The 27,863-nt window shown below is 35.3% G+C and overlaps 1 protein-coding gene across 2 annotated transcripts; it reads right to left on the bottom strand.

Moving 5' to 3' along the window:
* Positions 1-709: 709 nt before the first annotated feature.
* On the bottom strand, positions 710-26,898 carry LOC113867390 (regulation of nuclear pre-mRNA domain-containing protein 1B-like). 2 transcript variants are annotated; one of them, XM_027502684.1, is made up of 8 exons: positions 26,709-26,898; positions 25,658-25,773; positions 24,526-24,770; positions 17,311-17,466; positions 17,044-17,200; positions 3,795-3,934; positions 3,694-3,729; positions 710-1,996 (listed from the first exon to the last, which is right to left on the bottom strand). In XM_027502684.1, the coding sequence occupies exons 2-8, from the start codon at positions 25,734-25,736 to the stop codon at positions 1,175-1,177; spliced, it is 1,635 nt and encodes a 544-aa protein (XP_027358485.1). In that variant the 5' UTR covers positions 25,737-25,773; positions 26,709-26,898; the 3' UTR covers positions 710-1,174. The 2 variants fall into 2 exon arrangements, with proteins under 2 accessions (XP_027358485.1, XP_027358486.1); XM_027502685.1 differs by having other exon boundaries at positions 25,658-25,762; positions 26,709-26,890.
* Between the last annotated feature and the right edge of the window lie 965 nt (positions 26,899-27,863).

Genomic DNA, 27,863 nt, shown 5'->3' with positions numbered 1-27,863 from the left:
AAAGTCATGAATGCTCAAAAAGAAAAAGAACAAAGTGAAAAAACAGTGAGCTTCGTGGGACTAGTGGGAGAAAGACACTGGCCATTATAGGCAACAAAATGCGCACAACAAAAATAACAAACGAATTTAAATTCATTTAGTTTGAAAAAATATTTTCCATTTTCACTTTAAAGTACAAAAATACCATTGTTTTCATTTTATTGAAATATTTTATTTTATGTATACAATGTTCTTTAAATTATCACTCTAGAGATATCAATTTTTATGTACAATACATGAAACAAATTAAAAGGACGTTAATAAATCTTTACTGAGAACTTTCAAAAATAAAAATATGAATTCCATTATTTAAGGTGCTTTATATTAGCATCCTTTCTACATGACTGTAATAATAATAATAACAGTAATAATAATAATAATAAATCCAATCTTATCTCTTTAAAGCCAAAAGTTCTATCATGATTAAACCCAAATTTTTTGTCTTTAATAAACATACAATTTTAAGTCATTACTTTGAACAAAATCGAAGGTCACTGCTATCAGTTTATCCTCACCCTATACACAACGATTACATTTTTAATTTGTTAAGCCAACAAGAAATCATTATTTAGATTAACCTTCCACAGTCACACTGAAAAAGAAAAAGGAAGGTAAAACTAGACGTAAAGATGTCTTGAGGAAGAGACCTGCATGAAGAAGACCACACCTAGGCCATTCAATGTTGATGGGCTGCGCTGTATGATAATTGATAACAATATCTCAAATCCTTCGCACAAATAAAGGCTTTACCATGCAAAATCCAAACAAAAAGCTAACACATCTTGTCTAATGACACTATGTTAATGTTCATGCAACCCAAGCAAAACTCGAGCCACGAATGTTCATGCCATGCCAATATGAAGCTTCATCAGGTTCTTTCACTAAAACAGTACCTAACTCTGGTCAAGTAGATCTTAGGTATCAGCAAACGATAATAAAACCTAAAACTCAGATTCATGAGATTACGGTGTGGGGGAGGGGGGCCCATAATGTTACAATTTCCTTGCCACATCTAACTTTCTACTAATGTACACTATTACACAGCCTCCAGGAAAAACCTGTGTACAGCAGTTTCACAAAAGGAACTTGATACAAAGATTGCAGCAATCATAGCTGTTGAACATTTGAATAATGCTCACGGTCTAGGTAGTGGCGCGGCTGATGTTGATGAATGGCTTTGCCCATAAAAACCTATGCCTGGAGGCCTGTAAAATCCTCCAGTCGATGACTGCTGTTGCTGCTGCGCTTGCTGAGCTTGTGATTGTGATGGCTGAGTGCTGGGCCTCGACAACCCCATTGCCACATGAGGAGGTAAAGGAGGTGGAGGTGGTAGGTTGTTTGATCCATATGCATAAGGAATTCCCCCAACCATCAATCCAGTAGATTGAACATACTGATTTGCTGGTGGACTCACTGGGGAATGAGGAGGGGGTGGGGGACCTGAAGCAAATGCAGCTTGTAATTGATTGGGTTGCGATATGGGTTGCAAGCTGGCTGATTGTGTTAGTGACACATTTGCCACTGATGATTTTTGTAAAGTGCTGAAAAAAGAAGAGCTCCCTGTATCATTACTATTAACCTCAGAAACAGGTATTTGTTTTTCAAGTTTGGGTCTTTTCTCTGGATTGAAAACAGGAAACCCAGTAGAATTTAAGCTACCATTCATAGAGGCAGCTTCTTCAGCAACGAGGGAAGAAAGAACAGATGTGAGCATAAGGGCAGAGGATGTAGAGGCAGCAAGCTTAGCAGCAACAGCAGCTGCTGCTGCTTTCTTATCTTCTTCAGTAGTTTGAAGAGGAGCAAAAGAAATAGAAGGTTGGGAAAAAGAAGGCTGAAGAGGAGTACTGTTTGGTTGTTGAACTGAAGGAAGATTTTGCTCCAACACCCTTGTGCCTTCTGGTGCTAGGCCAAGCCTCTTCCTGATACTGGCTACTTGCTCAATCAGGCCTCGTGCAGCCTGCACAACAGTAAAGATTCAGACCATTATAAGTAGCATTAATTGACATCAATGCAAGACTTCAAATACTTAACCATCCAAGAATTTAAGCAAATATGCTGCAGGATATGTGGGTTTCCAAATCTACGATGTTCAATAACGAGAAAGTTTAAACTGTTTCTCAGGTGTTGAAGAAGCAACTGATCATTATTTTATACACAGTTTCTCCATAAGCAATGAAAATTTTCAAAGAAAATTATTTTGCACTAAAGTTTATTTGGTTGGAGCAGAACTCTCATATCGTTAAGAAAATTTTGTCGGTACATAAAATAACTTGGGATAAGATAAGGCAGCTGCCATCTATTTAGTGCAAAGCTCATGGCCTTTTTTCTGGGGTTTCTTCAACAGATTTGTTAAGGGATTGGAAAGGCTTGTTACATTGATCTTCCCTACTTTAATGTTTGTTTTAATTTGTTACTTCAGTTTACATGGATTCCATGTCCTCGTTACTCTTTGTAATTCTCTCTCTTTATCTCAATAAATTTGTCATTATATGAGTGCTTTGTTACGTTTCGGTCCTTCTTGTTTACATTTTAGTCCATACGGTCAACAATTTATGATGGTAGAGACTAAAATGTAACAAAGTACTTGTACAGGAACTAAAACATAAGTTTTTTAAAGTATAGGAATTAATTCATAAATGAGTGTTAACTATAAGAATCAAATGTATATTTTAAATAGAAATAAAAAAAAGATTTTTGGTAGACTTGTTGAAATTACAGCAGAATAGTGATGAGTTCGGTCATGGAGGATGGCACCACTCTAATACCATGTTGAAGTTATGATGCTTTAAGTACAGAGGAAGGAAGAAAAATGATATTAATAGATATTTATTACAATGTGTTGATATGTTTGTGGAGCCTTAAGGACTAATTCTTATTTTTACTAATTATAATCCTAATTAATTAAGCAAACAAAAATCACGATAAGATAAGAAATTAATCCTAAGAGATGAGGGAAATTAATCTTAGAGAATAATCGAAGATAAGATAAGATATTGTTTCATATTTCCATGTATTCTAATTCTAATCTAACAGATGCAGACCAGAAGCTGTTAAATAGTGGGGACAAAACAGAAATCAAACAGACATATCTTTGTAAACTTATCCTTTATAATGTATGTTAGAGGAAGACAAGTTGATCATACATAGCATCGCCCATTATGCAGAACAATAGATTTACAGGGTTTAACTATTGCCGTAAAACTATAAGACATCAGAGCAGGTAATAATAATAACAATAAAAACAACAATATCAGAGAAATAGTTTCTTTTGATGAATTGAAAAGACAAAGGAATGTGATCCTTGGTTATTCTTAATTTTTTATTCTTTCTTTACCGAGAAAGACAAAATGAATTTGATTCACTATTTATTTAGATATCAATGAACTCACAGGAAAACATTCTGAACACACTGCACAAATAATTTCAAATTCAAATAACATACCAGTGAACAAACTTATTTTCAGAAAATCCAAAACCCAGATCTGTATCATAAGGTGAAAATTTACAAAAAGTAAAGCCAATTATCTATCAATGTAATACTAATATACAAGTACTGTAGTATGTCAAGAAGCAACATACAATTGGATTACAATATATTAAGGGAAAAGAAAATTGTTTTACATCCATGGAGAGAGAGTAAAAACAGATTCTTACCAGTAACTGGTTGTGAAGAAGATGTTGCCTTGATTCCTGAAAAACTTGACATTAGCAAGTAGTCATCAAATGCATAAGCATATTTACAAAAATAATTGCACCTGTTCCTGCAGTGCATCTTTAAGTTGGGAAAGCAAACTAGCCCTGTCCGCCTCAGCAGTTTCAAGATGCACCATATATTGTTTGAGTTCCTCTTCCTGCTCTTGCAAGTCATTTACAAATGTGGATCCCAGCTGATTTCCTGATATGATATCAAAACAATATTCAATAACAACAATACAAGTAAATTAATTAATTAGTTAAGTTCTTGCAGTAGTCACAATTGATTACAACAAGGACTTAAGATAGTTTTTTTAGAAGTATTGCAATAAAAGAATAACTGAATTACTAAGTTTCAGCAGGGATTGTACATGTTGAAATACTCTTGTACTAATATTAAATGACTACTATTTAAAATACACACATGGAGAGACCAACTGTAATCCAGTTAGAGCATCCCACTACAGTACCTTTTTTTCTCTTTTACTTTTTCTTCGTTGTTTCTCTCTCCTAATTCCTTTTTACAATGTATCAAGAGCTAAGTTCAAACATAGGTCAGAAAATTAGATCTATCAATTTACCAAAAAAAGGAATTTGAAAAATGATTTTCTTGACCATACTATGTTGAGGGACAGGAAATACAAGGATTATAGTTACCTTAAATACGAGACAATGTACAGCTATAATTACCTTTTAGTCACGTTCTTTTCAATACTACCCCTCAAGCTAGAGTAACACCAACAACAACCAAGTTATATCTCACTAGGTTCCCTCAAGCTAGAGAGTACATAAATCATATTCACCAAGCTTGTTACATATGTAACTTATTTGAGGCCTCTCAAAGACTTAATGGAAGCATATGATAGCTGATCATTTGAGTTGACAATCTATCTCAATGTATTTGGTACTCTCATGAAGTACTAGATTCAAGGATGTCTAAGATTACTTGGTTATCATAGATCAGAGATATCTGCATAACCCAAGTGACCTGACCAACTATTGTAGCAGCATCCTTGCCTTGCTATCCCCATATAGAATCTCTGGTTGTTTCCTCCATTCGGACCTCGGTTTGGTTGGGGCACTTTTTGCCATGCTTTTTTAGCCTCTGTTACACTAACTCCTTATTTACCTATTGTGTTGGATCTGCCCCCAAAAATTCCAAGGACACTCCAATGATTGAGCCTCCTGGTAAGTCAATGCCTCTCTACATTATTAAATTATAAGAGAGCAATGATGGCACTTGGACTTCAAACTTTCGCTTACAGGACAAGATTAAGTGGACCATCTAACCGTGAAGGCTAGTTTTGTGGCCTCCACCAAGTGCTCTAGGGAGAGTAAGATCAATGCATAGCTCTACAATGTCATCAAGCCAACTATTCATCCCTATTTGAAGAAGATATTTCATGCGTGCAGCATCTGGGAGTTAGCTTGGGAGCATGCCAAGGTTCCCTATATTAATGATATGTAGTGCCTTTATAACTAAAACCACATAAATGTCATTGCCATGGCAACATAATAGTTCAATGTTTGCCTATATGGGCAAAGCTCATGGTTCCTTACATGACTTCAAAGAATTTTCACCCTCCTACAGCAACACCTGACTAGGAACTAGAGTAGAGACACACCTTCATGTTGTTGGCCTGGTATGGTTCACCTACAAACTAGATTTTTTTAGGATCAGCTTTTAATCATGTGACCCAATTTGTTGCAGCTACCCACTAAATCCTCCTCTCACATTTGCATGCCTTCGACCATAGTTGACTCCTCTACATTGTAATATTTCAAATTGGTACTCACTGTTGGTCCTGCAAGCCTAACAAAACTCATCCTTCTTGTGACCATAGCCATCAAGTAGGGCACACCATTAACAAGTGTTGGACTGGTCCCATTTACACCCCCCCCCCCTCTCTTTTTTCAAACAACCAACATTGCACAAACTACTCCACCTACTTCCAAGCACCATCTTCTGGCCTTACACCACCAACTACCAATGCTAACCTCCTAAAGTAGTTTGAGAAGAATCAAGCATCAATTTCCACTACTTTTGTTGTGCACACGAGTAGTTCTTCTTTTGCTTGTCTTACCCGCTCAACATCTCTTGGTCAATTGGACCTTGATGTTGAGGCCATGGATCATATTATTAGTAATAAGGTTATTTTCTCCTATCTTTTACTTTTAGTTATTAACTTTTTTTACCGTGGCTAATGAATCCTAAACACAATCTCCAAAACTTCACATTACTGGTAATGCTTTTATATTATCGGTGATTCATTCAATTTATTGTTCATTGGTCATTTGACCTTATAGAAAAGTATATTTGCTGAATGTGTTGTGTGTCTAATGCAGCCCACACAGTATAAATTTATACTAATTAAGCCAATTAAAAACAATTAATTTTTATCTAATAATCAGGAATCAATCATCCTAATTTCCTAGAATATGTAACTGTTAATTTCTTACAAATCTGTAACGGCTAATAACTAATTACATTCTAACACTCCCCCTCAAGCTGGAGTATATATGTTATATGCACTAAGCTTGTTACAAATGTACTCAATCCGAGGGCCTCTAAAAGACTTAGTGAACATGTCAGCCAGTTGATCGCTAGAATTGACAAAATCAATAGTGATTTCTTCATAGAGCACATTTTCTCTCACAAAGTGACAATCAATCTTTGTGTTTGGTTCTTTCATGAAAGACCGGGTTTGATGCAATGTGAAGTGCAGTTTCATTGTCACAATTAAGTTTTGTTTCATGGATGTCCCTTATTTTTAGTTGTAGTAGTAGTTGCCTAAGCAACGTAAGCTCACAAGTGGCTGCTGCAATAGCACGATATTCTACTTCTACATTGGATTTGACAACTATGTTTTGCTTCTTGTTTCTCCATGAGATCAGGTTTTCTCCAATAAGAACACAGTGCCCAGAAATGGATCTTTTATGTAATGGTAATCCTGCCCAATCCGCATCAAAATAACAAGTGATCTTAGTATTGCCATTATCTTCATACAATAACCCTCGTCCCAGAGCATTTTTTCTATGTATCAAAGAATACGTGTCACAGCATCCTAATGGCTATCACAAGGGGCATTTAGAACTAGCTTACCACACTAACCACGAAAGTGATGTCGGGTCTGGTGATGGTGAGATAGTTGAGTCTACCTACCAGGTAGCGATATCTTTTCGGGTCTTTCAATGGCTCCTTCTGACCTGGAAGAAGCTTGATATTAGGATCCATAGGAGTATCCCAAAGACGACATTCAAGCATACCAATTTCAGTAAGAATGTCCATGGCATACTTACGTTGATTAATAACAATGCTAGAAGAAGATTGGACAACTTCAATGCCTAAGAAATATTTGAAAGGGCCCAAATCTTTAGTATGAAATTGATGTGAAAGGTGCTCTTTGAGTAGTTGAATTCCAGTCGCATCATCACCAATGATGACAATGTCATCAACATAAACGAGATAAATGCACTTGCCAGAAGAAGAATGAAAGGAGAAGACAGAATGATCAGCCTCACACCTAGTCATGCCAAACAAACCATGCCCGAGGATATTGCTTCAAACCATAGAGAGACCGATGAAGCTTACAAACAAGACCAGAATTACCAAGATTCATAAAACTAGGGGGTTGATCCATATAAACTTCCTGCAATTCACCATGTAAGAAGGCATTTTTAATATCTAGCTAATGAAGAGGCCAATGACGAATAGCAGCCATAGCCAGAAAGAGACGAACAGAACTTATTTTGGCCACAAGGGAAAAGGTGTCCCCATAATCTAGACCAAAAATCTGTGTATATCCTTTAGCGAACAATCGAGCTTTTAAGCGATCAACATGACCATCAGGTCTAATTTTCACTGTATAAATCCAACGACAGCCAACAGTTGTATTGCCAGGAGGTAAAGAAACAAGTTCCCAAGTGCCACTGGAATGTAAGGCTGCCATCACCTCTACCATTGCCTAGCGCCATCCAGGATCAGCCATGGCTTCACCTATAGTCTTAGGAATAGACACAGAATCCAGAGAAGAAACAAAGGAGAAATAGGATGGAGACGAATGATCATAATTAATGATAAAAGCATAGAGAGGGTTAGGATTACAAGAGGAACGAATACCTTTTTGTATCGCAATAGGAAGTTCAGGTGCAAGAGGTATGGGCAGAGGAGCAGTTCGAGCAGGAGATGATGCTTGAGGATCAGTGGAGTGAGTCACAACTGAATTTTTAAACCGTATGTGGTATTGAAGCAATGGAGGTGAAGAAGCAATTACTTGAGCCGGAATAGGGGGAATGCATGAAACTTCTAAAAAGTCTGTTGCAAAATTGGCATCCAATACAATAGAAGTGGAGAAGGAAGTAGTCTAAAAAAAGGTGACATTAGCAGAAATAATATATCATTGAAGTTGAGGACAAAAACAACAATAGCCCTTCTGAAGGCATGAGTAACCAAGAAAAATACACTTGAGAGATTTGACAAAAAGTTTATCTTTACCTAGAGTAAGGTCATGGACAAAGCATGTACAACCAAAGACTCGAATAAGGATAGAGTAAAAATCTTGTGTTGGATATAAGAGAGAGTGAGGAACCTAACGCGCGGACAGCAGCGAACGGAGCTTGGTACTCGCCGGGGGAAGATGGTTTTGGTCGCAGTGCTCACCAGAGGAAAGGGACGCTCGGTGATGGAGGAACCCAAGGGCACAGTGGCCGCGGATATTGTTCACCCGAAAAAAAAAAAAAAGTTATTGCAAATCGAAAAACCTAAACTACTAATACCATATAGAAGAGTATATTTGCTGAATGTGTTGTGTCTAATGTAGTCCACACAATATAAATTTATATTAATTTATAAAATTAAATACAATTAATTTCTACTTAATAATCAGGAATCAATCATTCTAATTTCTTATAATATGTAACTGTTAATTTTCTACAAATTTATAACGGCTAATGACTAATTACATTCTAACAGAACTGATGCCTTAATTGTGAAATTTCTCTCACACAACACTTTCTGTAGGACTAGAATTCAATATAGATGATTAGCATTGAATGTTAGTCTCCCGACTTTATCATCTCCACACTTCAATTCATTACTTATTTGGTGATGGATCTTAAAATTTGAACTTTGATTTAACTCAGCTTTAAAAGCTAGCTTGTAGAGTGAAAATTAGCTTAGCCTTTATAAACTCTTATTTGGCCATATCTATTGTTGATGTAGAACTTCTTCAATATACTAGTTCAAAAACAAGAATAGACATTTGGAGCATAAGAAGTCTTAAACTGATTTTATTTTTTTAGTGTTGCACTAGAAAAGCCACAAGGCCAGGTAAGTAATATTGGGAAAGCTTTCATGACCAAGTAGGTTGCGCTGGAAAATCCACAAGGCCAATTAATTGCACTAGAAAAATATGTGGAGTCATTTTTTTATTCAGTCAAGGGTGGCCCAGTATCAATCTAGGAAAATGGGGTCGAGGGAGACCCAAAAAAACCTTAGATGGAGTTACTAAAGTAGGCCTTTCAATTAATTAGATTTTTGAAAATTTAGTTTTCGAACAAGCTTAATGACGTTGTGTGATCCATATAGACAATTTTACCTAGTGAGGTAAGGCTGGTTGTTGTTGTTGGCCCAATATCGAATTTACGATAGGCTCTTATACAATCTTGTTGTTGGAGCTGAAAATTTGAAGAAAAAATCATATCAGAAGAAAATACAGCCTTTTGTTTCATTCTAGTTCAAGAAAACAGAATTTCAAGTCAGTAAAAAAACAGAACCAGCCTATGTTTGAAAACAAGTTGGGCTTTGCACTACTTAGTGCATGTTTGGATATATAATAAAATCACATTAAACCACGTTTTAACGAGAAAACTATAACTTGTAGCGTTAAAACAAATCCACATTTGGATAAATTTGACACATTTAGATACACCATTAAGGTTTTATACTAGTTTTTATCAACAGTTTTCATATTAAAGTGCCCAAGGCTGCACAATAAGAAGCATATACAGTGAACTTTTATTGAAAATCACAAGATATCATAGTATCTAATGTATTAATAACATTAAATGCTACAATTTCTTATTCAAACTAACTACTTTTTATTTCTTATTGAGTGCCTCAAGGACACATTGGAAAATTCATTTTATAAAGAAATTATTGAGCAAAGTTACATTTTAAAAACACTACCTATTTAAACCCAAGAAAATCAAAAGGTAGGGGTTCTGCACATTAGAAACCCATCTTCCGAGTTCCCTAAAGAAATTGAAACAAAAGTGAAGATTTTTCAGAGCAGATCATGAGGGAGTCTCTACCTAATGCTCCTGGTCAGCCTGTAGCATTGCACTTCATCATCGCACCTAGAGCGGCACTAAACGCGGCCCTTTTGGTGGCATCATTTTTAAACTGCCTGAAACTGTTTTGGAGGGGTTGGGGGGGGGGGCGGGAATCTTGGAATTTGCCCCCGTTTTACATATTACAACCTCAGCAGACCCTAACGGTCTTATTTTGTGCACTCCCAAGTCTCCAACCCTAGCAGCCATTAACTTCAACAAGACCCACCTCATGTCAATGAGATTTTCCATCTTTTCCAGCCAGAATCTGGCAGTTTTCTGCATTTCAAGCCGGTTTTTGGTCCTACCTGAGATCTCCAATGGGACCCGGCATTTTCCAGCAAGCTCGAGCACTTTTTGGGGAGACCCAGCTCTATTTAGGTTTTTTTAACATGAACAGGCAATTTTCAGCAACACCCAACACTGGTTTGGCCCTTTTTTTTTTGGCAATTCCTTTATTTTTATTTATACTGATTTGTGTTTGTTAAGATGTCCCACGTTAATTAGGAATAGATACAGAGTACTCTTTATAAGGACTAGGGCAGTCCTCCTACCACAAGCTAGCTTTTGGGAGTGAATTAGGCCTAAGTATTTTAACATGATATCAGAGCCTATTCAATTTGAATGTTGAGCTACCCACTGATGTCCAGTCTTGGGCGTGAGGGGGCTGCATTAAAATGTTCCACATTAATTAGGAATAGATTCAAAATACTCCTTATGAGGGCTAGGGCAGTCGTCCTCCTATGAGCTAGTTTTTGGGAGTGACTTAGGCCCAAGTTCTGTAACAGTGTTATTAAGTTCTCAAACTCTTAACTTTAGATCATTAATTATAAATATTTTTTATTTTTTAGCATATATATATGTGTGTGTGTGTGTGTAATCTATGTCAAGTGTATCTTAAAACTTTAAAATAGTAGTCATCCCACTACCCGCTATCCACTACTACATTTTTAAAGTCAGCCACTCTGAGCCACTATTTGGGATTGACTATTATGCTAATTTGCAGAGATAAAACATGTCTAAGGACTAAAGATTACGATTCTCTTGTAGTTCTTCCCATAGTAGTCAATAACGGCCACTATCACAGTGGAGCAAAGCAGGCTGCTATAGAGACCCAATAGCGTCGCAGTTCAGAGGATTGGTTGTCATGCTGCGAATAGCAGCCAAAAATGGCAGAAATTGCAGCTATCACAGCCATTATCCTATCTTCTTTGGAATTTTGAACTTGCCCTCAAATTTTTAATGTTGAGCGACTTTTAAAGAGAACAATCTTACGACTTCACCCCCCTTATTTTCTTATCTTCTCCCTCCCTCTTTCATGAGCCCTAGCTTCTCATTTCATCTCTCAGCTCTCCCTCTCATTTCATCTTCGTTCTCTACATTTCCACTGCTTCCAGTGGCCTTCATCTCCGATGAGGCTTCTAATGCGAAAGGGACGTTTTCCGGTAATCTTCTTCATTTTCGGTGAAGCCTCTAACATGACCCAGATTGTTTTGAATCATCTTCATCTTTGGTCGTATTTTTCAAGTTCAGTGAAGCTTCTTACGTCACCTAGACACTTTCTGGTCATCTTCTACATCTCCACCGAACCTGCACATTTTTCAGTTAATGAACATCTTTTTTTCTATTTTGATTCTCCTACTCTGATTTGTTTCAAATTTCAAAGCTTCAAGTAGAAGCAATGGCTGCTCCTACACCCTTTGCTGCTGTTATTTATTTCCTTCTCTAATTTGAGTTTTCCTTTTCTATTTTGTTCCAAATTTGTGTATTAATTTTATATTTTTCAGCATGTATATGTGTGTATTAAAACTTTAGAATTGCAGTCATCCCACCACTACTCTCCCTGCAATAGCGTTTTTGAGGTTGGTCACTCCACGCCACTATCCGAGATTGACTACTATGATTCTTCCCTATTTTCTTTATTTGTTCTTGTGATTCCATTGTCTACATTATTGATGGTGGATCATAATTTAGATATGATTAAGTAATTTCTATTCTATATTCTAAGGATTGAGAGTAGCCCAAATTAGAATTGATGACAATGTTCTAAATTTTTCTTGATCTCTTGTTAAGTTTCACGGTTTTGATTCAATTCCCAATGCTTTTAATGCTTTCAAATTTGTTGGTCTTCTTATTTGCATGATATTAGATATTATAAGAATAATTAAAGGTGAACTTTGATGTTAGAAATCCCAAATTTGAACCTGAAATTTTAAACCAAGAAAGTAAATTAGGTTTCTTGAAAAATCATCCAATTACCATAGTTCTCGATGGGTTTAATTAGATGTAATTACCACAAAAGTAAGAATTAGTTTAATTACATACGTTATTATATTTTGAAAGGAAACAATAATTTCTTTAAGTTAATTTTCTTTCAAAAAAATTAAGAATTAGCAAGAAAGTTCGTTCTCATCAGCTATAAATTCCCATTTATCTTGAAACAAAGTCGAGCTCCTTAAGATTTGAATTTGTTCTATTTAAATTAATTGTGTCATTTAATTCGTACTGTCATTTTTATATTTTCCTATTTTATTAATTGGATGCATTTTAGATAATTGAATTGAAAATAATCAGTATTCAACAAAATAATTCATGTGAAGACTATAACTTTTTACTTCTTGACAACAGGTGCACTAGCAACATCAGCTATCCAATTCTTTGTCCTCATCTAGCATAAATGAATTTCACTTTCCTTAAGTCCACTCCTTTCTCTAAGTCAACACCATCCACATTGGAGTTTGTCTGCACTCCCTTGCTAGGTTCCTCATCCTCCAAGGAAGTCTACTGCAAGTTGTTAGTAGATTTCCATAAGAGAGGGTGGTCGTGATAATAAAGTCAACCAACTAAACCTGTCTAGTGACCAAAGGATACACACAAGTTTTTGGGTAGAATTATGATGACACATTCTCTCCTATAGCCAAAATGCCTTCCATCCTTGTGTTTCAACCTTCAGTTGCCATTCATTGTTAGCCTCTTCATCAATTGGATATCAAAAACACCTTCCTCCATGACAATCTTGCTAAAGAGGTGCATATGGAGCAACCTCTTAGGCTTCTTGCTGACAAGTGTCTTTTGGACTAGTTTGTTTCTAACTTGGCCTTAAGTAGCTCTCACAAGCCTTATTTGATAGATTTAGCATTGTAATAACATTTTGGCATAACTCCGCAAGAATGCATCAATTGTTTTGTATGCATAGATGACATTATCATTATAGACAACAATCACCATGGGTTCACTAAGGTTAAACATCTTTGTCAACACTTTCAAACAACAAATTTAGGAAAACTTCAATACCTCTAAATAATAGAAGCTCAATCAAATGATGGTATTATAATCTCCCATGATATGACACTAACATTCTTGAGAAAACATAATTGTTGAATACCAAATTAGATGACACTACTATGGATCCAAATGTGAAACTTATGACAAGTCAAGAAGAACCGTTTCAGCATATAAAACAACAACCAAGCTTTATCCCACTAGGTGAGTTTGGCTAGGCTACATAAATCACACGATGTCATTAAACTCGGTAAAAAATCAAATTTTCTAACCATTACTCATCCAAACATATCCTATAGTTAGTGTGGCAACTCATTTTCTAAATTCTCAATTCTGAGATGTAGTAATTTAATATCCTCAAGAACATTATGGATCTCGGTAACTCATTTTCTAAATTCTCACCCTGAGCATGATAGTGAGATGTAGTAATTTTATATCCTCAAGAACATTATGCGAACTTGAAGAAAACGTCTTCTGGTCATACTCAAGATGTTGGATATTCAAATATTATTTTACCAGATTCACCTATAGACAAAGAAAAACCACTACCAGGTACTGTGTATTGATTAAAAGTAATTTAATTTCTTGAAAAAGCAAGAAACAAAATGTTGTCATAAGGTCAAGTGTTGAAGGAAAATATTGAGCCATGATATAGTAAAATGCAAAACCATCATGCTATGGCTCATACTACTTACAAAATTGGGTGAATATCTAACTTGATAAGATAATAGAAGTACCAAGCCCAAGCTACTATTTATTTGACAGAAAAATAACAACTATGGTGAGATAAATCATTCTATGTATGTAGTCAGTTAGTTTATGTCTTCTCCCTGTATTGGTCATTGGGAAACCACATTGATATTTTGTGTTACTTGAAAAAAAAAAAAAAGCACTAGGACAAAGCATTTTTTAGTATGTGTGGAAGAGTACTGTGGAAAGTTTCTCAAATGCAGACTAGGTTGGTTCCCCATTAACAAAAGATCTACATCAGGTTATTATGTCTTGGGAAATCTTGTCCTGTGGGAAAGCATGAAACAATGTTGGGGCAAGGTCAAGTATTGAATCTACGAATTCTTTCACGGCATACACCATCTGTATTTAAGTCAGTATAGCTAGATGAGTTATCAATCTTGCATAGCAGCATGTGGCATTCAACTCTAAAAAAGATCTGGAGATCATCCATGTGCCTACTATTGATCAAAAAGCTAACATTCTTACCAAGGCTCTATCTCCCTCGACTTTCACCCTCTGCAGGTCCAAGCTCAGAGTCGTTGAAAGACTCTCTGCCAACCCCTCTTGATCTTGCGGGGGGCATATTAGAGTTTACAACTCTTGTATTAAAACTTTGTATCAGTTTTTCTGTTTTAATAGTCAGTTAACAGATTCTGTAAAACTGTTAGCTTTCAATTTTGTATTATTATATACATCTCTGTAATAGTCTCAAGGTGGTTAATGAATTCTGTGACGAACTCCTAACAGAGTTTGCTTTCTTTCTCTACATTCTCTTACAATCTTTTAGACTCCGACTCCAAATATATGAATGAACCAAATAAAAAGGAAATATAGCTCGTTCATTGACACCACTAAGGAAGGAACTCCTAATATGTTTTTCTAATTGACATAACTTGCAATCTAAAGTGGACACTTCGGACAAATGTAGAATCATGACTCATAGTTTTTAAAGGTTCAGAAGGTCCAATTGTTGATGAATATAGTTGAAGACTGAGCAATTGGAGCCGATGTATTAAAGACAATATAATCCTTAAGATTCATATCTGACTCTAATCATCTTTTCAGTAGTCCACTCCTGAACAGAGTTGCCAGTGAAAAGAAATAAATATAGAAGAGCAAGTAAATTTGCTAACAAAAATGAGATTGCCCGGAACAAAAATAATTGTCTCTAAAGAGAGACCTAGTAACGGGGTAGTAGTACCAAGTACCAATGCCAGTGACTTCAGTTTGAGAACCATTAGCTAAAGTGACAGGAGGAAGAGAATTGAGAAAAGAAAGATAAGAGAAAATGATAGCATTACCAAACCTGTGATCAGAAGCGTTGAAATCAAGAACCCAAGGGTCAAAGGAAGTAGACTGGAAACATAAGCAACAAGAGTAACTATTTGAGCCACAAAGGTGACAGGTGAAGTGGATTGTATGGCAGCCTTGATATGAAGGTAATCTTGATACTCCAAAGCAGGAACAATGTTCTCCGAGTTCAACTAACAAACAGTGTGGAGGAGAAGAAGAGAAAAAGTGACCAAGAACCATACCAAGGGGGTTGTCAGAGATTAGGAAGACGCTGAAAAAGGTGACTGGAGCAAGATCAGCACTGAAAAAAGATAGACATGCACGAACATTGGCATCGCGTGAGATGCAAACATGCTAACAAAAGAAAAATGACATGATTATCGAAAGGAGGCACTTTTGGTTGCAGCCACAGATCATCGAAAAAGTCAATGACGATGAAGATCAAGGCTGGGCAATGACGTGATTACTGTAGCAACCAAAATTGATACTATATACAGAGAAAATGTATTAAAGTTTTTTCTCTATATAACATTTGACCCAAAGGTCTGAATTTATACAAGTGTACAAGGATCTATATTAATTACAGAATATTGCCTAATAAATCTAATCCCAATATTACGTTCCTAATTACTGTATTTGTATAAAGGTAATCTCAATATATATATATATATATATATATATGTATATTAATGTTAGTTTCACTAATATTCCAATCCATGAAACACTATAAAATGAAGTCAAGTCAGGCTCAACATTAAATGGCAACCCTTCACCAATATGGAATATGTGGTTTGTACAACCTCCACCATTCATCTGCAATGCAATAGCTTATAACATTGCCATTTACATCATGTAATTAAATTATAATTAAAAAAGAATCCACTTTACTTACCATAAGCCACTATAGTCTTTTGTCTAATTATTGCTTTCCAACCAAATAAGTCTTCAATCCTTCTATAAATTAACAACTCATTAGAAGTCATATCTACCACTTCTTCATTTCAAACAACCTCTCAAAGCATTTATGCAACTGTAGCCCCTTTGTCACTCTCGATCATTTTCACTTCTTGGATTGCCACATCGTAGGATTGAGATAATGACTTGTTACATGCAATGGATGATGAAGTTGTCACTTTCGTCTTCTAGCAACAACAGCATTAACAATCAAGCTTTATCTCACTAGATGAAGTCGGCTACACTTTCGTCTTCTACCAATTATAAAAAAAAAATATCTCCTTTTAATTTCTTACTTCCATTAAATATTTTTTAATAGCTTCTTTAACCTTATCCATTGCTTCATAGACGTAATCCACTGTAGGCTTTTTCCATTAACAGGCAGCCTAAGAACTTGGACAAAGGGCCCATAGCCATAAGAGTGTAAATAATATCATTTGAAACACTAGGTATAAGTATTGAATTAATTATCCTTTCCCCCATAGTTTCACTTAGTGGGACCAAAATCGTACTTTGTCCATAATTGAAGGAATAAAAGTACAATTAAGCCTTTAAATTATAAAATCAATGTTTGAATTCTTATATCCAGCTGCCTAATGTCAGTAACCATTAACAAATGGCATAGCATGGCATAATAACACTAAAAAATAGAAAGAAAGATTTTTCATCAAATAATTTATGCCAAGGCAGAAATCATCTAGCGGCATGCTAGTCTCTTACCTTGAGCCAATGTATTTTCAGCATCTTCTACAAGTTTATCCACTTGATGTACAACAGTATTACACTTGTCCAGCGCAGCTTCCTCACTAAGATGTTTGTCATGAATAGAATGCAATGATGTGAGTATCTTTTCTGGTAAGCACCCAACAGCCAATTTCTGCATTGAAAATGACAAAGATATAACATATCTCAAGATCATACATATCAAAACAAAACAAAATCAGAAATAAAATCAAAGATGAAACAGTGCTGCAGCAACTTGCTTACTAATCTCACAGAGTGGGCATCCCTCTTCACTATCTTGATAGGATTTGAACTTTTCCCGTTGCTTGTAGATGATGGAAGTGTATTCTTACCCATTATTTCATCTTTAAGAACCTGACCGCGTGAACCAAAAACCTTCCTCTCCTCCCATACATCAAACTAAACATGAGAGAATGAAATGGTCAAGTATAAGGAAAGAAAAATACTTAATTAAGAAGACACTTATATAAGTAGGAAAAACAAGGCTCATCAAGCGAAAGAAAAGTAACATGTGGCTGATTAAAATAAACTTTCTAACTGACAGGATCATATCAAGTATCAACTACAGAGTTGTCATGTAATTAAATCAAATTGTACTCGATTATTTCTGGATAATTTCAAAGCCGTATAGCACAATAAGATACATAGGCAAAACTAAGTATGGCTAGTTACTAACTTTCCTAGAATAAGTAAGGCGCACACACAAAAAAAGAATGATTAATAAACTATGCTATATCAGAATAATTTACACTAATTAAAATCATTACACCACAAATACTGTGGGACTATAATGACACCCACAATAATCCAGTGAATGAAGCTTGCTAATCAATTCCTAAAACCACTCTACAAATAGTCTTTTTGTAAATACATTTGCCAATTGCAACCCCAGAAGAATGCTCTGTTAAATTTAATCAGTCCACAGTCCAATTTCTGCTTAATGAATATGATGTTTAATAATTATGCTGGACAATATTACAAGCAATGCTAACTGCTAATTTGTTTTACAAAAGTAGCTGAATAATGAGTTTCATACTTAACCTGGGGTCGTCCAATGATATTTTCAACCATAATAACTATTCCTTCTGCCGTAGCATGAAACTCAGCCTCTAGTCTCTACACATCACTAAGCAAGCACATTTTGTTTCTTACTCCTCCATGGAATGCAATTAAATTTGAATCCAAGAACGCAAAGTAGCCTAAGGTCAATCTCCTATCAAATGATTGATCCTGCATAGCCACCATTTATAAATACTTCCATATATAGGTTTCCACCTCTATTACATAGTAATCCTCAGCCTAGAATGCATTCAAAGTATTGGATATTTTGTTGACTGCTTGCAAGTGTGTTACTCAGGTCAAGCATGAATTGGCCAAAAGCACTAACAGCAAATGCTAGATCTAGTCTCATACATGCCAAGTACACTAATTGACTAACTAGTATAAAAAGCTTTATCAACCTTGGGACTTTCTTCATAATGTAATCCAATGATTTTACCTAATTTACACTGGTAGCCTACAGTTGCTGCATGATAGTCCCTTGCAGCTGGAGACCACTACAGGGAAGCCATAGTATTGTTTTTCCATAGAGCTGCTATTGCACTCTCTTTTGCACCCAAATCAAGTGATTTTGAGGTTGTTGCAACTGTGATTCAAGACACGGACTTCTTTGCCCCCAACTGAAAGTTGTCCATTAAACTTTATAGGGAAGATTTATTAATTTTTCCCTTTTTTACCAATAGTTATAGTACGAAACCCTTTCAAAAATAGCACACTGCTCTCACGGGTCTCCCCTGTGTTCAGCATCAACCATCTGACAATTCTGACTAAGAGCTCTAAAGTGCATTTCCAGCCAACCCACAACCTACAGAACTCAGGCACATTGTACTGTTGTTTCTATTATATTCACATACTGTTTTATATTACTCGACTCTTCTTACTCATTTTTGTGTTTGGCTTAAAATTGTCTTTTAATTATTAATTATGAATGTCTATAATTTTAGATATTATCATTTTTTAACAAGTATATATGTCGTGTAATATAAATTATCTATAAATTTCATTATAGCAATCATCCCCAAGAAAGTACTTTAGCTTTCCAAGATCTCTAATCTCAAATTCAGTTTTTAACCTTTCCTTCATTAATTGTCTGTTAGCTAAGTCATGACATGATACAGTAATATCATTATTCCAAATCTCACTCATGAACCTTACGTTCCAAGCCAATAAACAAATCAATTATTGAAAAACTAATATCCTCATAGTTAAGGTGCACACTCAAGCACCAAAAATCATAACAAGTTACTAAAAACCAATGGATTTTATTAGAAAACTAGGCCTAACTCACTCTCAAAAGCCAACTCGAAGGAGAAAGCTACCCAAGCTTTATAAGGAGTATTTTGGCCTTATTCCTAACTAATGTGGGACATCTTAACAGTTTTAAAATTAAACCTCACATTGAATCGTTAAGAGCACTGGTTTGGGGTTCAATGGTTTAAATATGGTTGAAATGAGATCAAACCAATAATACTTAAATATATATATTTTAATACTATATAATATGTTTGATATATAGTAGTCAATCCCGGATAGTGGTGCAGAACGGCCGACCTCAAAAACGCTATAGCATCATAGCGGATAGCGGGATGGCTGCTATCCTGAAGTTCTAAGTATTATACCTAATATAAATTTAATATCCAAAACAGAGAGAAATAAAAAACAGAGAAGGAAATAAGAAAGAGAGAAATGGTCAATCACTAGTGGGATGCAGGTTCGTCGAATGCTTTATCAGAGATGAAGAAGATGACCAGAAATATTTGGATCACGTCGGAAGCTACACCTGAGTTGAAGAAGACAACCGGAGATGAAGACGACGTCAGAAGCTTCGCTGTAGATGAAGAAAATAAACAGAGAACAACTCTGTCAAGTCAGAAACCTCATCGAAGATGCAGAAGGACACTAAGCAAGAAAATGTTGCAAAGAACCAAGATCGGGAAGAACGAAGTAACGAACCAGAGAGAACTAAGAGGAGAATTGAGAGATGAAAATGAAAACATAGGGCTTGCTAGGAAGAAGATATCAGAAATGTAAAAAGGTGACAAAATCCCAAAATTACCCCTATTTAAAGATGTCCAACGTTAAGAAAGGAAGGGCAGAGTCAGGTTTTGGCCAGGGATGAAATAGCGGCCATTATGGCTGCGATTCTCCCGCAATTTGGCTGCTATTCGCGGCGTGATGGCCACTCCACTGAAACGCTACGCTACAAGCTCCCTATAGCGGCAACTTGCCGCTCTGCTCCTCCGCGATAGCAGCTGCTATGGCCGCAATTGACTACTATGATTTGGTAATAAACTAATATAAAATAATAAGAAAAATAAACTAAGTAAAATATTAAATTAACATAGAAGATCATTTTAATGTCATGTAACAAAAAAAATCATAATAAATAGTTAAATAACAATAATCCATAAATAGATCTCATATATGAAGTTATGAACCTTTACTTACAACAACAACAACAACCAAGTCTTATCCCACTAGAATATATGAACCTTTACTTATTTTAAAAATGTTTTAGAATTAAAATATTCCGAATATATTAAGAAAAAACCAAAAAAAATGAATTTTATCTAAAACAACCAATTCAAATTGGTTTTCTAGACTGGTTCTTGCCAGGCTTTTACCAGTTTTGGCCAGTTCATGATTGATATTTTGCTATTCCAATTTCCTTGTACAGATCGATGACTTGACTGGCTCCCAGTCAAACTAGCCAGTCCAATCCAGTTTTTAAAACAATGCTAAAATCCATACCACAAAGTTGAGATCGTACCCCATCCATTCAACAGTATGAAAAGAAGAATATCCTCATATAAACAGAGTCACAGACATCATAGTGACACATGCACTGAAGGTACAAAGCATTCCTTCCTTTCTCTGAGGTCTCTCTGCTTGTTCTCCCACTAACATGAGCATCAGATTGCCTTTTAGGAGAGGAGAGGAGAGGAGTGTTGCATTGCAGCATGGAGAGGATTCAATCATATGGGACTGGAACAAACAGTCATCATCATACACAAGGAGAATAGTGAGTTTACTGTCTTGTGGATGGTTTAAACATAGGCTGATCTTCCTCACTCTGCCTATATCCCAAGACATCATTGCTTTAGGGATTGATCGGGAGAGGGATTTTGGAGGAAAGGGAGGAGATGGCATAACTTAATTTTAAATTAAAAGAATTATCTATCATTTATGATGATAAATGCATGATTAATACATTAAATTTATGTTAATCTATCATTTTATATCTTTTGTTTCGAAAAATATTCAATTTATATTTAAATAGAAAATTTGCCCTTTCCTACGCTCCAAAACACCCCTCCCCCTCCCAAACAGCCCCTTAAGCTATGTTTGGATTTCATGTTTAGGAGGGGAGGGAAGGGAAGGGTTAGTGGGGTTTAACCCTTGTTTGGAAGTTAATTAATTATGAGGGGAAGGGTTTGGGGGTTTTCCTAAACTCCCAAAACCCTCCTAATGTTGGTTTTTTTATGTCTCCCATTTTGGGGGGGTTTTATAAATAAAATTTTAAAATTACTAATTTATCCCTTCTTTCTTTCTTAAAATGTCTTTCTTTCATTTGGTCTATCATTTTTTTCTTCAATTTGATTAAATGAATGAAATAGTAAAATAAATAAATATTTTTAAAAAAGTGTGTTGTTAATTTTAAAGAAAAAATAGCAAGAAAATATTTTTTTTTAAATATGTTAGTTTTTAAAGTGAGAATTTTTAAAAGATTTATAAAAAATAAAAATATTAATTTTTAGAGAAAAATATTTAATTTTTTATATTTTTTGAAAAAAATAAAAAGATAAAAAATATGAATAAAATGTCATTTATATGATTAAACGCCCCATCACCCTCCTCTCTCAATATTAAACATCCAAACAAGAGAGGGATTTAACTCTCCCTTCTCCTCCCCTCCTTCCCCTTTCAAACCCTTTCCTTCCTTCTCCCTCCAAACATCCAAACAAAGCCTAAAGGAATCTTCCAAACCACATGTGAAGGCACTACTTTAGTCCATACAAAGTCTTCTTTAATTTACACATTTTCTTTTCCTCTACTTGGGAAATCATATCTAGCCTCCAAATAAACTTCCTCCCCAAGTCTCCTTGTAGGACAGAATTCTTAAGATCAAACTATTACAACTCACTCATGGTGAGCAGCAAGAGTAGAATTCTGACAATGTTAATCTCTGCCACTAGAGCATATGCCCCCTAATAGTCAGTTCCATAAGTCTGAGTATATCTTTTTGCAACCAACCTAGCTTTATCGCAATCCAATGTGTCATGTGACTGATTTTTAACAGTGAACAACCATCTATAGCCCATAGGTCTTTCATCCTCCCCTGGTCTTTTAACAATATCTCATGTTTCATTCTTCTACAATGCACTCATCCTCTTTCATTGCTTGAAGCAAGTTCTTTTGCCCGTGCCTCTTGTACAGTTGTTAGGACTTTCATGTTGCAACTGAACACTTTTGACTTTTGAGAGAGACAAATTGGGAAATAGGAGAAACAAGGCCAAAGGTGGAGTTGGATTTAGAAGACTTGCTTCGCTTACCCATTAAATGGCTTTTCAATACACATGATAGTTTAATGACTTACGTGCCACTAATAGGTCCAATAAGTCTGTGGATGAGTTTTTGAGTATTGGGCCAACAAGGCCCAAGGTCTGGAAGGTGTATACTAGAAGAAAGAAGGCACTAGAGGATGATGGGAATGCCAGAGTGGCAATAGTTAGGAGAATTTGTTAGAATCTTTGGAGGTATATAGGATGGACGGGTAGCATGATGGTTGAAGGAACTAGGTCAAATAGCTGGAATCATTGGATACAGATCACGAGGATTTTTTAGTGCATAATAGCTGTTTGGAAGGAGGACTTGGGGTGTAGGGTCGCTTGGACTGAAGGTAAGATACAGAGATAGCAGAGATCAAAGTCAAGATAAATTGAACAAACAGCAGGCTAGACAGTGACCGAACATGCCATTATGTAGTGCTGAAAGTGAGGCATGTGGACTGACACACAGAGGAAAACCAACGCATGAAAGCACATGTGCTGACTACTAGAGGTGGGCTCACAATGGTTGGCAGTTCTGCAAACATCGGTTCTTCAAGTAGGGTTGGTATTCAAAAAGAAGGTGGTGACACTGACAGTGGCAACAATGACAATGGTGGTAACAATAGACGATCTCAAGCACGATGAAGGTACAAGAAAGGAACCAATGCAACAGCAATGAAGGTTGCTGTGGAGGCAGAATAGTGTTAAGGCACAGAAATAGAGACTCCCAGATTTGAAGCTTTTATGCTAACTTAAATGAAGAGAATAATATTACTTCTAAATAATTTCATAGCTGTACACTACAGTATAATATATAGGCAAAACTAAGCAAATGCTAATTACTGACTTAGTAGAATAAGAGCCAAGTTAAAGACACAGTAACTACTAAACTATCTTAGTATCAAATAATTTACACTAATTACAATGACTACAACAAACAATGTTGGACTGTTACAAACTTACAACCACGATAATACCCCCACACACACAAATATAGCTAGATAAAACAGAAATCTGCAGATAATTGTTATGATATGCCTACGCCAAAGACATATTAACCACAGTGATGTTTGTTGGCAAAGAAATTGCCAGTAAAAGAGAATTAATCCCATAGCAGATCAGAACCCTAAAAAGTAAAGATACGTTCTACCATTATCTCCCATTACCATTGATTACAATTAAGATATCAGAAAACATGAAAGAACCTTGAATGGAGCTCTTCACACAGCTATATAGAGGTTTGCTAGGATATTAACACTCAAATTGGTTGGAGAATGTACCCAAACAACAATGTTGACAGCACTGCCAAAAATGATTCAGACCCAGATACTACTAATAAAGACACTTCATATCCTGTGTTTAAGTCACATGATTATTATACAGAACAATGTTGGTTCTATTTTTAAATGAGCTGAACTTCTACACTTGTAACATGCTAAATAGGAACAGAGATGAGAATAAGGGTGTTATTTCAAACACAGACATAGGGATTACCAGAATTTCAGTTCAGGTCTCACAAATACAGGAAAGGCATTAGCCTATTGGGTGGTAGGTGTAAAATTTTTCAGGAAAGATTTTCATATCTAGAAGAACAAGAATTTTGCTCTGCTTAATAATCACAGTTGCTACACCAGTAATCTACATCATTGACAAAATCATATTAATCAAACAAATCATACAACATACATAGAGAATTGGCTCTTCAACCTGTAAGCAAATCATTCTTTTAGATCACCCAAGCCAGGAACCCACAAATCCATATAGCATTAAAATATAAGCAGAGAATGGAAAACATTTAGTATATTGTGCATTATAATAAAATTGATTCAGGAGTCAGAATAGGACTTACAAGTCTGGTTACTACTTTCTTTCCAAGCTCATCGCTTTCATAAACACGCCTGAGAGATGTGGGAAGAACTTTCCAGAATTCATTAACGAATTCACTGCCCTTCCTTCTACTATTTTGCAATATGTCATTCGCCAAGTATAGAAAAGAGATGCGCTGCTCTTTCTGCGAAGAGCTGAACAATTTATCCCATGTTTCAACTATCTCTTTTGCTCTCTTCCGGTGAGAAACACACAAGCGGGATAATGCTGATAGAATGTTTAAGAAATACATATTGCAATACACAAATCAAACTCGAACCAAAAGGGAAGGGGGAACTGTGAAAACCACCAGATCAACAAAATTAAATCACATATTCACATCATCAATATTGAGAAAATATTAATTTCGGAAATTATTCAGCTGGTGGGGAAAATCAGGTAAAATGTCTATTACCATTTTCTAAATTACAACATGCAACCATCATATTGATAAATTGATAAATCTGGCACAGAAGGTTAACATTACTCATCTCAAACAAGTCCTTAAAAAGATTGTTTTGGCCACTCTATAGGCAGCTTCTTTATGTTTATACAGGAATACATATTCAGTACACTGATGAGATGCTATTTCAACACAGGGATGTTTATACAACTGCAAATTATTGGATGCAACAAGATATTTTACATTTAAACAGGAAAAAGAAGAGAGTAAAAGGTTAACACCTAAAGACTAGCTTCATAGTGAACTTTCTCGCGTTATGTTCATTAATTAGCAAAATGGAAGATATGAGTGAACTTGATTATTTACATGCTATCTATATAACTACACTTTCATTTTCAAAAATAAAAAATTAATAAACATACCATCTTACTTGTTAAACAAGAAATGAAAACTTACTAAATGTTGAGATGGCAAGCATCAAGTAAGAAAATAAAAAGTACAGGATATGGTGACATTTTGTAAACATATTTTTTTATATCCAAAGAAAACACTGTGCAGTTTTACTGTAACTGAATACATTGTAATGAACCAATAGCTCCATGGTAGATTTCAACACCATAACATGCCTGCTGGTAGCTAGATAATGCAGAAATAACAGAAAGGAACTTTGTCATGAAAACAACCAAACAAAAGAGTGTGCAATGCTGGATACATTCAATGCTTTGTTGAGAATTGTTGAGTTTCCACAACTTCTCTGCTAATATCTGCCCATCAAATACGTCATTCCCCATGCTGCTTTTTGCAAGTTTCACATATCCTGGAGATTTCCTATAATTTACAGAATCAGGGATTTGATGCACATAGAATGAAACAAAATGGTATAATCAGAATCATAAAAATTCATCATGAAAAACCATTTAATAAGGAGTTCACTCACTCATGTAGTTCACCGTGCTATGTTACCTATGCAGTATGCACTATACCAGTTTAGTTATATTAATGGTATACCCAATGTAGCTGGCACCGGCAGTTAGCTGTATTGTTTGAACAGCATCTACAGTTAGGCTACAATGACTGTATCTGGCGGATTCAGTTAGTTGATCATACTCCTCTATAAATAGAGGATTGCAGTAAGATTTTCCATTTTCAATGATATTTCAGACAAAAATCATTCTAAGTTTTCACTCAGCAGAATTTTTTATGCTTTTTTCTCTTCACTTTTCATCATCCCAAGTTCAGTAACATACAGCTGTAGACTCTAGGTTTGATTCAGCTTATTTTACTATCTTCCTCACAGCTTTTGAGAAATAAACGATTATTTCCGTATTCAAACATGCCCGCACTTGTTTTATCTATAATACAGTTTTCACTAACTCTACCCTATAATGTCAAATAAAAATCATATTCATACCTATAAAGATTCAGATACCCACACTACAGTATCCCCAACTTTTGGATTTGCAGTATTAACATTAACTTGCGTGCTCGAATTGACTTACATGATGACAATAAGAATAACAATAATATAGCTTTTGGGAGTGAAAAAACGATTATATACCCAAAATTAAGCTGAAACAAACAAGCTAAATATACGTTCTGACAAAGTACACATGTTCTTCTTCTATCCCCTTTGTATAACATGCGAAATTTTGTTGGTTTCGAATTAGAGAAAATTCCAAAAAGGAAGTGAGTTTGGGCTTTCCGATTGAAAAGGGAACAACGTTTATAGGGACAGTGAGGGTTAGATCCAGAAGAGGACTTACAAGGGTTGAGGCGAAGAGAGACACGAGCTTCTTTCTACGACGTCGTTTCGTGCCAGCTTCTGCTTCCTTCTCAGTGTTCGAAAAATGACCAAAGGAGAAGATAAAGAAGAAGAGAGGAAGTGAAGGAAAATATAGAGAGAATCTGTTCTCTCGTATTTTGGGTTTTGAACTTTGAAATGTGAGAAAAATGTTTTCTATAATTGTTTACTCGTGTTGAAAATTTAGAGAGAGAAAGAAAATCTCGATTTTAAAATTATGATTTTGCCCTTCTATTTGCTCAAACTAGAAAATGGTGGGATCCACCGTTATAATATTCTTTTAATATATCTTTAAGGATATATAATAAAAGATGAATAAATAATAATTTCTTATTAAAAATTAAATATTTAATATTATTAATATATTAAATTTTTTATAATATCATTTAATTTAGTAAAGAACTATTATATATAAAGTTTTATTACATATTTTTAGACATACATTAAAAATTAAGGTTATATTAATTATTTTTATGCATATTTTTATATTTTTAATTTAAATTGACATGTATTCATTTGTTAATATGCTTTCTCGGATATGTTATGATTAAATCCTTAAAAAATTAAAAATTTTGGATTTAATATATGTTGTTAACTCCTCTTAAGTGCTGAGCTGACAAATAAAAAGTAAATTTAGCACTATCTCGTGTTATGTCATTTATTTTAATATTTTATTATTTAAAATAAAATCTTCTTTTTCCTCTATCAATCTCCTCCCCGACAATCCCACCTCACCCTACCCCTAACCTCCACCATCACCCTTACCCCCACTCACTCCTCATCCCCCTAACCTCCACTCTCACTCCCTTCCCCTTCTCTCTCGCTTCCTCCCCTTTCTCCCAATCTTACCCCTTTCCACACCTCCCTCCGACATCCCTTTCTCCAAGTAGTGAGCATTGAGACATTTTGCTCAAAACATGAAGATAACATACTAAACAAGTAGAAAGATTATAAATTTTGTTTATTAAATGCATATTACTGATAAGAAAGTCATGACTTATACACCATACGTTAAATATTGGAGTCCACCAAAATTATAGGTCAAAACATAAGAGTTTTGACTTTCTTTCAATTAATGTAATTAGGTGAGAAATTAGGGTTAAGGGTGGGGGTGTCA

This window comes from Abrus precatorius, unplaced genomic scaffold (assembly GCF_003935025.1).
Source record: "Abrus precatorius isolate BTA unplaced genomic scaffold, Abrus_2018 Scaffold5, whole genome shotgun sequence".
Classification (NCBI taxonomy): domain Eukaryota; kingdom Viridiplantae; phylum Streptophyta; class Magnoliopsida; order Fabales; family Fabaceae; genus Abrus; species Abrus precatorius.
The sequence above is the reverse complement of the archived record's forward strand: the minus strand, read 5'-3'. Positions and strand labels throughout refer to the sequence as shown.

Coding starts and splice junctions, on each gene's coding strand:
- LOC113867390 (XM_027502684.1), bottom strand. CDS start 25,736: ATGGGGAATGACGTATTTGATGGGCAGATATTAGCAGAGAAGTTGTGG. Junction 24,771..25,657: donor TTCTCAACAAAGCATTGAAT/GTATCCAGCATT, acceptor ACATTCTATCAG/CATTATCCCGCTTGTGTGTT. Junction 17,467..24,525: donor AGAAAGTAGTAACCAGACTT/GTAAGTCCTATT, acceptor TCTCATGTTTAG/TTTGATGTATGGGAGGAGAG.